The sequence below is a fragment of the Alligator mississippiensis genome, chromosome 1 (genome assembly GCF_030867095.1).
Source record: "Alligator mississippiensis isolate rAllMis1 chromosome 1, rAllMis1, whole genome shotgun sequence".
Lineage (NCBI taxonomy): Eukaryota > Metazoa > Chordata > Crocodylia > Alligatoridae > Alligator > Alligator mississippiensis.
Genome location: NC_081824.1, coordinates 22,489,939 through 22,503,899, shown reverse-complemented (window position 1 = coordinate 22,503,899; position 13,961 = coordinate 22,489,939). Strand labels below are relative to the sequence as shown.

General features: G+C 43.7%; 1 protein-coding gene across 3 annotated transcripts in view; it reads left to right on the top strand.

Moving 5' to 3' along the window:
• The window catches only part of GEN1 (GEN1 Holliday junction 5' flap endonuclease), a 42,937-nt gene extending 30,474 nt beyond the window's left edge, over positions 1 to 12,463 (top strand). For all 3 annotated transcript variants that reach the window (XM_059729462.1, XM_059729466.1, XM_006276289.4), the window contains 3 exons: positions 1,512 to 1,573; positions 2,221 to 2,364; positions 3,045 to 12,463. In XM_059729462.1, the coding sequence (XP_059585445.1) occupies positions 1,512 to 1,573; positions 2,221 to 2,364; positions 3,045 to 4,471 (1,633 nt within the window). In that variant the 3' untranslated portion in view covers positions 4,472 to 12,463. The remainder of the gene's footprint in view (positions 1 to 1,511; positions 1,574 to 2,220; positions 2,365 to 3,044) is intronic.
• Positions 12,464 to 13,961: the final 1,498 nt, after the last annotated feature.

Genomic DNA, 13,961 nt, shown 5'->3' with positions numbered 1-13,961 from the left:
CCCACCAGGAAGAGGGTGCAGCAGGCATCCAGCTCTCGCCCTGCACACAAATCCGAGGGGCGCATGCCCCCTGTGCCGCCTCTAGAGGGTGCCCAGCATGAGGAGCTGCCCCCCTCCCCACCCCGCCACCTCCATGCTCTCTGGACAAGCTGCCTGCAGCTCCATCCTGCGCCCTGCCCCAGCTGGGCAGTGCTTGCCCCTGCCCCACTTCCTCACTCCATCTGTCTGTCCCTCCCTCCCTCCCTCCCTCCCTCCCTCCCTCATTGCGTGGTCCTTGATCTGTCGTTCCCCCCCGACTTACTGGCTAGACTCTGCTCCCCAGGCTGCATATCAGCAATCGGATCGGCATTGGCTGATATGTCTGGTTAATAATCAGCCATCAGTATTGGCCAAAAAAATCTTTATCAGTGCATCCCTAGCATTTTGAGTTGGGTTCTATGTTCAGTGAGGTCCATGGCAAAGTTTCCATTCATTTTCATGGAACAGGATACTCTTTTCCTTATATACATAAGGAAGAGGATAAGGGAAAATGTCCTTTTTTATCCTTATACTTAGTCTTATTCTTTCCTTTATTTATATAAAGGAAAGAGTATTTGTGGAATCAGACCCAGCATACTAAAATCTAAGTCCTGGGTTTTCTGGTCCAACTTACTAGTTTTTTTCAAGTAATGGCTAAAAATAACAGATTGTCTTGCTATGGAAGTGGTGTCCTCTGTTTGTGTTTTTGTTTTTTTAATTTATGCAAACAATTAAAAAACACCTTCTAAGCTCTAAATGTTTTTGATTACTCTTATTTAATAATGCAGTCACAGGCAGAATCACAATCGGCCCTGCCACATGTTACAATGTCTAAACTGAACAGCTCAAATAGAATTAAAGACAATATTTCTCATTTTGTTCGAATATCACTACCTTATGCATCTTTTTTCCTTAAAACTCTCCAAAGGAGGCAAAGGAGTGAATTAAAATGAAAGAATAACACCCTTTTTATGCCTTTGAGGCTTGTTCTTCCATGGTGAGGTTGAGAGACCAGGCGGAATAGTATAAAAAGTTTTGCAGGACTGCTTTTTTATGGTAGGGAGAGTGCTTCATTTTCCAATTTACAATTTGTTTAAATGTTCAGAATCAAAAACTTAAGTTTTATCCATGAAAACCAGTAAAGAAAAATAGTCTTTAAAACCATCTGCATGCATTTCCATGGAAGCTTTTCTCTGATATTTAGCTCACCCTGCCTCTGCCTCTTTCATAGCTGAAGGAAGGGCACTTGATGCCTGAAAGTTGGTCCAATAAAAGATACTACCAAAAATCCTTTCCTCTTGTTTTAAAAATAAGTATTTTGCTTTTTTGGAATCTGTACAAAATTGACTGTTGCAAGGATTTGTATTTTTTTCCACTCTAATTTGTATGCATTACAAAATCAAAATTTTTACAGTGGACTTCATTTTATTTTTGCTTAAATTAAATCCATGCAATGAAGCTGATACCGTATCCCTTTTTTTTTTATTTGACAGGATAGCCAGAACCCGTATTAAAAATGGGATTCCTTGTTTTGAAATTGAATGGCAAAAACCAGGTTGGTGCCCTCTTGTACAAATTAAGTTATTTTATAATGCAATTAAATCAATGGACAAAAATCTCCTTTAAAAAAGATGTGCAGCTCACAGTGCACAGGGTTGGCCTGTTTTACACATTGGAGAACACATACTTCTCAAACTTAAAATAAAAACCATCTCAAAGAACCTTCCCTCCTCCTCAACCTGCCCAAGGGCTCAGTTTCTGGTGCGTGAGAGCAGACATTGATGCATGTCAGTAACAGAGCAAAGTGTTTCTAATTCTATTACATTGGCCTAACATCATCATAGTGTATTGGACTGCAATTTTTTCCTATTCCTGGTTCCAGCCTGTCTCCTACATTTTGATAACTCTGCTGAGGAATCTTCCCCATCCTGGAAGAGTCTTCAGTTGGCCAATTGAAGAAAGTTTTTTTTTAATGCCTCTGTGCCTGTCTTTTGGTACAAAGAGCAGAGATTCTGGCTTGAGATTTGATCTTTCTTTTAAAATTATTTGGAAATTATAGCAGTAGGTACAGGGGAATTGGATATTTTTGGTTGGTTGATTGTGGGGGGTTGTTGTTTGCTTTGGTCCCTTAGTTTCCCCCAGCATCATTTGAAATTTATGATTACTTTTATTCACTAATGTTCCTTTGCTTATTTTTTTTAGAGTATTATGTTACTGAGGATGATCAGCCCATGGAGTCCTTTGTGGTTACAGTAGAGGAAGAATCTTTGTTTCAGGCTGCTTATGCTGATGTTGTTGCTCATTATAAAATGGAAAAATTAGAAGTCCTGGAAAAGAAACAGAAAAGTATGTTTTTGAAAGCATAACAATGTCTATCATAACATAAATGAGGGAGAGAATTTTAGGGCCACTTCAGTAGTTGTTTATGCTTTATAATTACTGGAGGATTTATATCCCAGCAGGGTTCCCTCTCTTTCCTTTACCATGCTTCTTATCATTATTACTTAAAACTGTATGCATCTACATGTGAAATTAATGTAATGCAATAAACTCTGGAGCAGTTCATGCCGGAGTCGATTGCTCCTGGGCACATGTGCCTGGGACAGCAGCACTTTGATCCAAGGCAGAGTAGCCCTGATCTGGCAGCAGGCTCAGGGGCAGTGGTGTCAGGTGGCAGAGGGGCTGGCTGGGCACAAGGGTGGAGAATCTGCAGAGCTGTGTGGTTAGGCAGCAGTTAACCTCCACATTTTAACACCCTTGTGCTCTAGCCAGCCCGTCACTGTTTATGCGTGAGTTTCATTGCACTTAATAACAGTACTATCTTACAGCACAGTTAATTAATTTACTACACCTTAATACTGGTTTACATGTAGACAGTGACACTTTACTGCAGAGCTAATTAGTCAATTCCTCAGTAGAGCACGTGTGTATATGTGCCCACCAAATTCTGAACAAGGTCAGTTACTGCTGGGCCCTGTTTAATTACAAAAAGTGCCTGTTTTCATGTATGGTTTTTGTTTTTGCAGGTAAGAAACATAAACTAAAGGAGAAAGGACTCTCAACTGTGGATGGTGAAATTATTGATCTTGTGTCTCAGATGAATTTGCAATCTTCTAAACAGGATTTCAAGTTGGATAGTAAAATGCTTTCTGATAGTTATTTACAACAGAAAAATACCTCCAGATCTGAAGACCTATTGTTAGCTACAAAGCCTTCCATTACAAACGTTCAGATATCAAAACCAGCATCTATGCTTTCTCCAACTTCTACATCCAGCTGTCTACATCAGAGTGTTTTAGATGATTCTCTTATATTATTGTCACCATCATCTTGTGTTTCCTCTGTAATAGCTGATCTACAATTAAGTGGCATTGATTGGGAAGGAACATCTTTCAGCACTTCACCAGTCTATGTTGATGGTACCTGCTCAATGACTGAGATTGGTGCATCTAATAATGGCATAAGCCACTTACATTCATTACAGAATAAAATAGTTGAAAACACCTCAAAATATTCTGATTCTCTACAACCTGACCAAGATCCTTGCAGAAGCACAGATTGTTTGGTTTCAAATTGTACTGATCTGGTAAGACATCTTCAACCACTGCCTTTAAGAGAGCGAATACTTCTGAAGACTTCTGTTCAATCAAACACTTCATTTTCTCAGAACATAGTACAATTTAAACCTTTGCAACAAATGAAAGAGACCTTGTTTTCTGAGAGTGATTCTAGTTCTCCTTCAGATCAGTTAAACAATACATCACAGGAAACTCAAATTGTGTTTTCAGAAAAACAGCATGGGGGATCCCTATCACAAAATTATCAGGAATGGTACAGAACTCCTGAAAATTTAGTGCAAAAATATCCCAATCTAAGCAGTTTGAAGTCTATGGATATGAAAAGCCATGAAAATAAAACTTCACACTTTGAGAGCAAAACACTGAAGATCTCTTTTACACAAACAAAGCCCACAAATTACTCTCAGGTTAGCAAGCTTTGTACGCAAGCATCTCGGAAAGCTGTTAAAAAGAGTGTGTGCCAGGTGGAATCCTCTTTGAGTGAGGACAGTGACGATGGGAACACAAAAGTTAAAAAACAAATCTCTAAAAAATGGAGAAGACAACGGAAGCCAGTTAATCTGAAGGAAAATGCAAGGGATAAGCAAGAGAGTGCTTCTGCCAGCAGTGAAAACAGTGACAGAGACTCAGATCTTACAACTGAATGGTTAAAAGAAGAAACCAATTTAAAAATAACTGACAATAATTTATCAACAGAAACGTCTCTAAAACCTGAGCTTGTAACTGAAGATAACAGTTTCCAGGGTCCCGTACAAACTTTTACAAGGCTTGGCTCCTGTCCTCTGCAGCAAAGCAAAATCAGTAACTGCGATGTGTGGGTAGACAGTCCCCTTCCTCTATCTGAAAGGCTCAGACTTAGGTTCAAAAACAATTAGAACATCATACATGAGGCAAATTACACTTTATGCAAAATTTTTGTCTTAAATACCTTTCCACAGTTCCTATAATATTGTTTTACATGAGGTCACAAGACCGTGTATTGCTAAGCTGACATAGTTACAACTAATAGCATATTCTGAACACTTGGCACTAGAGTTTGGAATGAAAACACTACCAAAAATATGCAACCCCTGGCATACAATTGACACACACTGGAGTCCCATTTATGACTATACTGTTTTCCTTCCATAAACACTATTGCCATGATCTCCAACATTCGATATTGTATTCTCAAGACAGTATAAAGGGATTTTTAATACCATTTGTAGCAGGATTCGTGGTGCTCCTGCTACTTTAAGAGAAGGCAGGCAGCATGAGAAGCAGCTTGCAGGTGTAGCAGGGGCCAATTAGACAGTCACCTGATCAGAAGGGGGCTGGACTTGAAGCATATAAGCCCAAGGTCTAAACTGGTTAGGCAGTCTAGCCTGGAGAGCTACAGAGAGCAGAGCTGGGTAGCAGGGTTTCTAGTTAACATCTGAACTGGAATAGCATGAGTAGGGTGAACAGCTCTGGTAGTTTGTGGAAGGGACTAAGGATAGATGGGGAGATCTCAGCCGGACCAGGGAGAGATGGCCCAGGAGGCTAAAAGGCCAGAGAGAGTGAGGAGGGCCTGGGGAGCAGATAGGGCCAGGGTGCCCATAGGTCTTGCTGGCCTAGGAGCTGGGCCAGGGCTCAGGAAAGGCCAAGAGGGCCACAGCTAGAGACTTGCAGGGCTGGAGAGCCCATGGGTCTCGACTGACCTAGGAACAGAGCCAGGGTCTAAAGAGAAGGACTGAAGGCCAGGAGACCAAGAGGGCCAGAGTGCCTGTAGCTCAGAGAGGGCCTGATGTAAGGACAAACAGATCCAGGAGCCTGTAGCCTGCAGGGGCAGCTAGCGTGTGTGACATCTGCAAGGAATGTGTGTGGGTATTGGGGAAGACAGAGCCCACATAATTAGCCTTTACAGCGATTAGCATGGACATCTGTGTTCAGTAGTGTGAGACCAGGCTTGGGAAGCCTTGGGGCAGTCATCAAGATGTGGAGAAGGGGAGATTGCCTGAAGAGAGTCAGGTTGACAGGTGTGGAGGGGGCTCCAGGGGCATCATAGCCACCCCTGGAGTGGGACACTGTTACACCATTAATTTCTATTTTCAGAGAAAATGTCATAATACAGTAATATGTTATGCAACTATCCAAATACTTAGATGCCAGTGATCTTGATCACATCTGACGTAAGATATATTCAACAGATGTGCTTGTTGAATCTTCCTTGATCTGGCACACCTTATGAAAAATTTTTGAAGGTATGCTACTTCCACAGAAGGGAGTGGGCTTTTTAAGAGCGATTTATTTCTGTAACTTGTCATTTCTAGCCTTTTACCTACATTTGATTAGTATACTAAATATATTTTATAGCTAGTAACAATTTTTGCTACAGAAAAAGAAGCAAGATCTCCAGGTTTGACTTCTTTGTTTTGTTTTTTAACTTGTGGTAGAAATGAAAGTTCTGACATTCTAAATCTCAGTTTTGCTGTTGTAGCTTCCTTTACAAGCATATTTTAAACCTTTATTTTAAAAAGTGTTGAAAATACTCTTTTGAAGGTATATCTAACTAGGATACTAAAATCCAGCTATTACCATTCTTTAAAAAAACATAGAACCACTGAGCCTACATATGCCAAAATATGTACTGCTCCCCTGACTTGCCGTGGAATTCCTATTGGCTGTCCTTTATCGGGATACAGTACTTACAGAGTATCTCATTTAATTTACCCCCTTTGAAATATAGTTCTTTTCAATATTCCTGAGGAAAGAGGGGGGAAATAGCTAATTGATAGTAGGACCTATGTTAATCCTATTAATTGCAGGTCTGCCAATACTGGATTTTGTCCACAGTCAAGCTGACTTTCAAGTTAGGTCCTGAGAGGGGGACAGCTTGAGCTGTCTGGCCTCCTCTTCCTCAATTTCCACTTCACAGATTCTTCCAGGTCAGTTGTTTCCCTTCTATCCAAGTAATTCTGTTAAACTTGGTTCCATATTGGGCACTTTCCAAGGAAAGTAGTCCACAATCCTCCTAGCCTAATGCAGTCTTCACCGCTCAATCTTATCAAATGGACAGTTTCCTGGGTTTTCAGCATCTGACTGGTTCATTTGGTCCAGGCCTTTCAGATCTCGGTGAAAACAGTGAGTCTGCTGGTCCTGATTGATGTACTGCACCATTCTAGTTATAATGCAGAAAACTTGCCTATCAACAAGGCACTGATGGACTCACCCAAGTTGGCTGGGAAGACTTCTCCCTCTTGTTTTGCTTCTGGAGGGAGTAGGCAGAAAATATTGAGTCCCCTGTAGTAGACTGAGCACTTTATACCCATTCAGTATCCTTCTTCCTGGTGGCAGCTGTGGCAGACAGTCAGGCAGCTACTCTCTACTCCTAGAGAAAATAGGCCAAGCATGTTCATACCTTTGATCACAAAATTGATGGTTAGCCTTCAGTTCTGAATAGCTAATTGCCAAGCCCTTCTAACAAGATACGACTTCCATATGAATAGGTTACTTATACAGAGGACTCAAAGGAATCAAAAGAAGCCCTATTAACCCTATGTCTGAGGGGCACATTGGATAAAACAGCCTGGCTGTAGGCTGCAGATGTGGTCAGTAACTGAAACACCACGATAATAGGTGCAGATGTTGGATCTAATATAAGACTAAAGTATGATAGTATGTGCTTAAGTTTGCATTTTAGTTGCAAGCAATAGCCTGGGAAAGAATAAGAATCCATTAAATCAAGGCGACTAACATTAGGCTATGCCAAATGTAAACTATTGGTTTTTTGGAGTTTTTGACAGTTGTTAAAAGAAACAACTAAAGGTTTGCCTTTTGGTTACAAGAATTGAATTGTATGTAGTCAGCTAGAAACTTGTTGAAATAATGCATCTTTGTGACCTGAATATGGTAAGGCATACCATTACTACCAGGCTTGACTATTTTCAAGCAGTCTGTGCTAAGCTACAGAAGTGTGGCAAAAGAAGGGGGCATCAAAAGCCTGTTTCTGGGTGGCTTAGAATGAACCTTTGTAGATGTTATAGCTAGGTTGTTCAGCAAAGGAAAGAAAACAATACACCCAGTGAAAGACTTAACAGAAGGCATTATAAGAGAGCCTTTAAGTACCTTATAATTTTAATTGAGAATATTAGTAGAAATGATTGATGTAATCATGGGCATTGGCTAGTTTTAAAGTTTCTTTGGTAAGTTATAAAACAAAGCAGACTTCTCAGTGCAAACTATAGATCAAGATGGAAAAAAACTCAGGATAGTAGCAAGCAGCATTCCATGACAGTGGGGAGGGGAAGAAGAAATCTTCCCTTCAAAATTGTAATTTTCAAAAGGCCATAACAGGACTGGATCAGTTCAAGTCCATAAGTTTTAATAAAACAGACATTTGGATAAAACCAATCAGAGAATGTATCTTTAGAATATTAAATAAAGCCATATAAAATATAGGTTATAGACTAGCAGGAAAATTGAAAAAGATCTGCTATCCATGTGCTACCTCCCTCCTAAACCTCCCAGCTGGAATAGGTAAGAACCTGTAACATGCTGGTTGTGTGTTGCTAGATAGACATTGCAATAATGGTTTGTTCATGTGCTTTTGGGATGTGACAATGAAAAGTTACATTGTAGGTTTCGCTCTTGCCTCTTTTTTTTTCTGACTGGGTGGTGATAATTAACAAAATTGTAACTGTACTTAATTTTGTGTTTGAAGGGTAAAATCATTGAGGGAATTACAGCTGTACCTTAATTCAGAGTCTAAGCTTGCAAAAGAGGTCCTGATCATAGACTGTAGTCTCATCTCTCTAAAGGCTGAATGGGCCTGCATTTTTGGTAATGCTGCAAGTAGCTCTGAAATGCAGCTAATACCATCTTTTGAATAGCCAGGGCTGTGGTTCAGAAGCATTTTTCATAGGTACAGAGTTCTGGTTTCCCAGAGAGATTGAGTATTCTGGAAGAATAAACACTGCGAGGAAAAGGAGATATCCCCTGCTCCATGAAGAGAGCTTTTCTGGCATCCATTAGCTCAGTAAAGGGTGTGTGTGCACCCTCTATCCAGATAAAATGGCTGTCCATCCAGCTGGTGGCCCACAAGCTGTATAGCGTACAGTTCCTAGGCTTCCACAACCTGGCTGCTGCTGCCTCACCTGGAGCAGCAGGTGGGGTCTCGGGGATCCTTCTACTGCCCTACCCTCAGCATCTACTGCATACCTCTGCCCCAGAGATGGGACATTACAGCCCAGTGCAGCCCATGGTGCCAGAGGAACCAGCTGCCCTGTGTGGTGTAATGCCACAGGGGAGACCACAGGGAACTGAAGGTGAGGGGTACTGCACCACGCAGGGAGCATCTTCCCATGTGCATGCAGTGCCATAACATGGGGGTGTCCACCTACACACACATGCTCAGGGCATGCATCCAGGGGAGGCCTGTGGCCCCTGATAGCCCTGCCTCTACTGGTGTGAGCTGTGGGGCATGTGGCCTCTGGCTGCTTTGAAGCTGGACAGCCCTGAAAGAAAATATCCTTCGGGCCAATCTGTGTTTCTGCCCAAGGTGGAGTTTCACCTCACCTAACAAATGAACTTGCTGGACCATTTCCCCAAACCTCACCTTAGGCAGCTGAGGTTATTGCACGCACTCAATATGAGGAGATCATTGAGAAGAGCACAATCAGTTCATAGATGCTAGGGTCGGAAGGGACCTCAATAGAGCATCAAGTCCGACCCCCTGCATAGGCAGCAAAGAGTGCTGGGTTCAGATGACCCCAGCTAGATGCTTATCTAACCTCCTCTTGAAGACCCCCGGGGTAGGGGAGAGCACCACCTCCCTTGAGAGCCCATTCCAGACCTTGGCCACTCTAACTGTGAAGAAGTTCTTCCTAATGTCTAGTCTAAATCTGCTCTCTGCTAGCTTGTGGCCATTATTTCTTGTGACCCCTGGGGGCGCCTTGGTGAGTAGAGCCTCATCAATTCCCTTCTGCGCCCCCATGATGAATTTATAAGCAGCCACAAGGTCGCCTCTCAACCTTCTCTTGCGGAGACTGAAGAGGTCCAGTTGCCTTAGTCTCTCTTCATAGGGCTTGGCCTGCAAGTCCTTAACCATATGAGTGGCCCTTCTCTGGACCCTCTCCAGGTTATCCACATCTCTCTTGAAGTGCGGCGCCCAAAACCGCACGCAGTATTCCAACCGCGGTCTGACCAGCGCCCGATAGAGGGGAAGTATCACCTCCTTGTATCTGTTTGTCATGCATCTGCTGATGCACGATAAAGTGCCATTAGCTTTTCTGATGGCTTTGTCACACTGCCAACTCATGTTCATCTTGGAGACCACTAGGACTCCAAGATCCCTTTCCGCTTCCGTGTCACCAAGCAGGTCATTACCTAGGCTGTAGGTGTGCTGGACATTTTTCCTCCCTAGGTACAGCATTTTGCATTTCTCCTTGTTGAATTGCATTCTGTTGTTTTCTGCCCATATGTCCAACCTGTCCAGGTCTGCTTGTAGTTGTTCCCTGCCCTCCGGCGTGTCCACTTCTCCCCACAGTTTTGTGTCATCCGCAAACTTGGACGAGGGAGTGAAGTGTACTCTCCAAGTCGCTGATGAAGATATTGAAGAGTATCGGTCCAAGGACCGAGCCCTGCGGGACCCCACTGCCCACACCCTTCCAGGTCGATACCGACACATCCACTACGACTCTGGTTGCGACCCTCTAGCCAATTCACCACCCACCGGACTGTGTAGTCATCCAAGTCACAGCCTCTTAACTTGTTTACCAGTATGGTGTGGGATACCATATCGAAGGCCTTCCTGAAGTCTAAGTATACAACATCAACCCCTACTCCTGCATCCAGGCGTTTTGTAACCTGGTCATAAAAAGAGACTAGATTAGTCAGACATGATCTACCTGCTACAAACCCGTGCTGGTTTCCCCTCAGCATAATTTGTCCTGCTGGGCTCTCGCAAATGTGAGCCTTGATAATTTTTTCAAAGACTTTGCCTAGGATGGAGGTGAGACTGACTGGTCTATAGTTGCCTGGGTCCTCCTTCCTCCCCTTCTTGAAAATGGGGACCACATTGGCCCTTTTCCAGTCCTCCAGGACCTGGCCCGTGTGCCATGACTGCTCAAATATTACCGCCAGTGGTTGCGCAATGACGTCAGCCAGTGCCTTGAGTACCCTCGGATGGAGCTCATCCAGGCCTGCCGACTTAAAGGCATCCAGTTCCTCCAAGTGACCCTGCACCATCTCAGGGTCTACGCTTGGTAGTCTGGTGCCTTGCTGCTACCTCTCTACAATCCCAGTGAGAGACTTGTCCTGCCCCTCACTTAGGAACACTGAGGCAAAGAACTCATTGAGGAGTTCAGCCTTGTCCCCCCTGTCCGTCACCAATTGCTTCTGCCCATTTAGTAGGGGTCCTATTCCACCCTGGGCCTTCCTTTTGCTCCCTACATATCTAAAAAAACAATTTTTTGTTATCCTTTACTTGGGATGCCATCCTCAGCTCCATGGTAGCTACAGTTGCTCAGTACTAAGTTTTTCCAGAAAGTCTCTGCAACTACTGTTTCTCCTTAGCCGGGGGATCTAACGGTGCAGGTCACAAAATCCTTGGACACAGGTGTCACAGTGCACGTAGTCTTTCTGGACTTTAGGAAGGCCTTCAACACTGTCTCTCACCTCATTAAAAAATTAGGCAACAGTGGTGTCGACGCCTACACAGTAAGATGGGTCACAAATTGGCTGGAGGGCCGCACCCAGAGAGTGGTGGTGGATGGGTCATTTTCGACCTGGAGGGATGTGGGCAGTGGGGTCCACCAGGGCTCGGTCCTCGGGCCCACAGTGTTCAACATCTTCATCGGCAACTGGGACAAGGGAGTGAAAAGCTCCTTGTTCAAATTTGCGGATGACACTAAGATGTGAGGAGAAGTTGGCATGCTAGAAGGGAGGGACAGGCTACAACTAGACCTGGATAGGTTACAAGGGTGGGCGGATGAGAATAGTGTCATATTGAATGAAATAGTTTGAATGTTTGTAATAGTTGCCCATTAGCCATTTTAGGAAGAAGACAAGATTCATCTTTTTATCTAGGCCATTGTTTTGGTCTACGTGCGGAAGGTCTTGACTTTGCTCAAAGTCTTAACTCTTGAATTTTATCTTTAGAGGCCTTTAACAAAGTTAACATAAAAATGACCCTTAAGCAAAAATCCCACATTCCAAGAGATCAAACCCTAGGGCCTTTGACAAGATTGGAAATAAAAGTTAGTTCAGTGATATGGAAATTCCCCAAAGTAATTAAATGATCAACAAAGAAACAACCCAGCAAAAATCTGTTGAGTAAGATCTGAGCCCAAATTTGGGAGTAGTGACAGGTTTGGGTAGGAGGGGCCCAAGACGGCAACTCACTCAATAAGAACGGTAACCTACTGTCCCAATTTGGAGGTAACCTCACTTGCAGAACAACAAAGGAAGAATCGCAAGTGTAGGCCGGATCAGACTGATCACCTGAACCACCCTCTCCATGAACACGAATCTCTTAGTTCACGCTGAAGCCGCGGAGCGCCCGAAAGGGACTGAAGGAAGGGGACTTAGTCCTATCAGTATTTAGGCCAGCCCATTGAACTGTACTGCTGAGGTGAGCCCACTCATTAAATTGTACTACTGAGGAATGAAACCGTATTTAGGTGTTTGGCTTCTCGGGATTCTAGGATTGTAAGTATATTATGAAAATAATAGTATTGATTCAAATTTAACTTTTAGTTGTAATTGTAATTGTTTGGGAAAGAAGTGCATTTGGAGCATTGTTTCTAATATATGTAGTTATTGTGTTCTTAATGTTTGTGGTATTTCTTAAGGCTAAACAGTGTTATATGAGTAGCAAAGAATTTTAAAATAAAATTGTGTTGTATGAATTAAGAGTGTAATCATTGTGAAATCGTGCAAGTAGCTAAAAATTTCCCCAACCAGTGCATCAAACGAATCAGTAAGTTGTGTGGGATTTTCTCTATTCCATAACCCACTAGAGACAAATAGGATGGGATTCAATACTGACAAGTGCAAGGCACTGCACTTGGGGAGGAAGTACCTGCAGCATACCTACAGGCTGGGGAACTCCCTTCTCATCAGCACAGAGGCAGAAAAGGATCTTGGAATCATTAATTCCAGGATGAACATGGGCCGCCAATGTGGGGACACAGGAAGGCTAACCGTACCTTGTCATTCATCCACAGATGCATCACAAGCAGGTCCAAGGAGGTGATCCTCCCCCTCTATGCGACACTGGTCAGGCCGCAGTTGGAGTACTGCATCCAGTTCTGGGCGCCGCACTTCAGGAGGTATGTGGACAGCATCGAGAGGGTCCAGAGGCGGGCCGCTCACATGGTCAGGAGGCAGCAGGGCAGGGCCTACAAGGAGAGGCTATGGGACTTTAACCTGTTCAGCCTCCACTAGAGAAGGCTGAGAGGGGATCTGGTGGCCATCCAGAAACTGGCCAAGGCTGACCAGTAGGCAATGAGAGAGTCCTTGTTCCCCCAAGCACTGCTGGGAGTAACAAGGAATAACGGCCATAAGTTGACTGAGAGTAGATTCAGGCTAGATATCGGGAGGCGCTACTTCACAGTCAGGGTGGCTAGGAGCTGGAACCAACTTCCAAGGGAAGTGTTGCTTCCCCCTACCCTGGGAGTCTTCAAAAGGAGGCTAGATAATCACCTAGCCGGGGTCGTTTGACCCCAGCATTCTTTCCTGCCATGGCAGAGGGTCAGACTTAATGATTTGCTCAGGTCGCTTCTGATCCTACGAACTATGAAACTATGATACCAGATCATCACACTGCATTATGAGACTGCCAACATGGAGCCACTTTCTGTAGTCACTCCACCAGAGCCCAGGCAGCTTCCTTGCTTTCCCTTCTCAGTGGGCACATCTGCACATCACCTATGGTGATGTAGTGATGTGCTATGGTGACGTAGCAATCATATGGATTTACATGTGATCACCAAATACATTGCCATAGTGGTGTGCTCCCCCAGTATAGTGCACCACTACAGCAATGTAGTGGCAAAATCTAACCATGCGCCATGCACACGGCACAGTAACCACCCATACTGCCGTGCTTTAGTACTTCCGAAAGGAATGTCGCCATATGGTGATGTGTGGAGATGCCCAATGTCTCCTTAGCTGATGAGCAAAATGGCTGGCCAGAGCTCAATTCAGACTATGCCAGCAACCACTATGCAAGTGCAGAAGACTCAAGGGCAGATGCTGTGCTTTGGTAAGGTCGTTTTTCAATCACTGGGTGACTTCGGAAGCCCAAGACCTGCCTCCAGGTATGCAGACACAGCTTTGGGGTCACTTGCAGTAAAAATGTGTGCAGAAATAATTGTAGTTTAAAAAAAAAGCTGCATCAGTAAC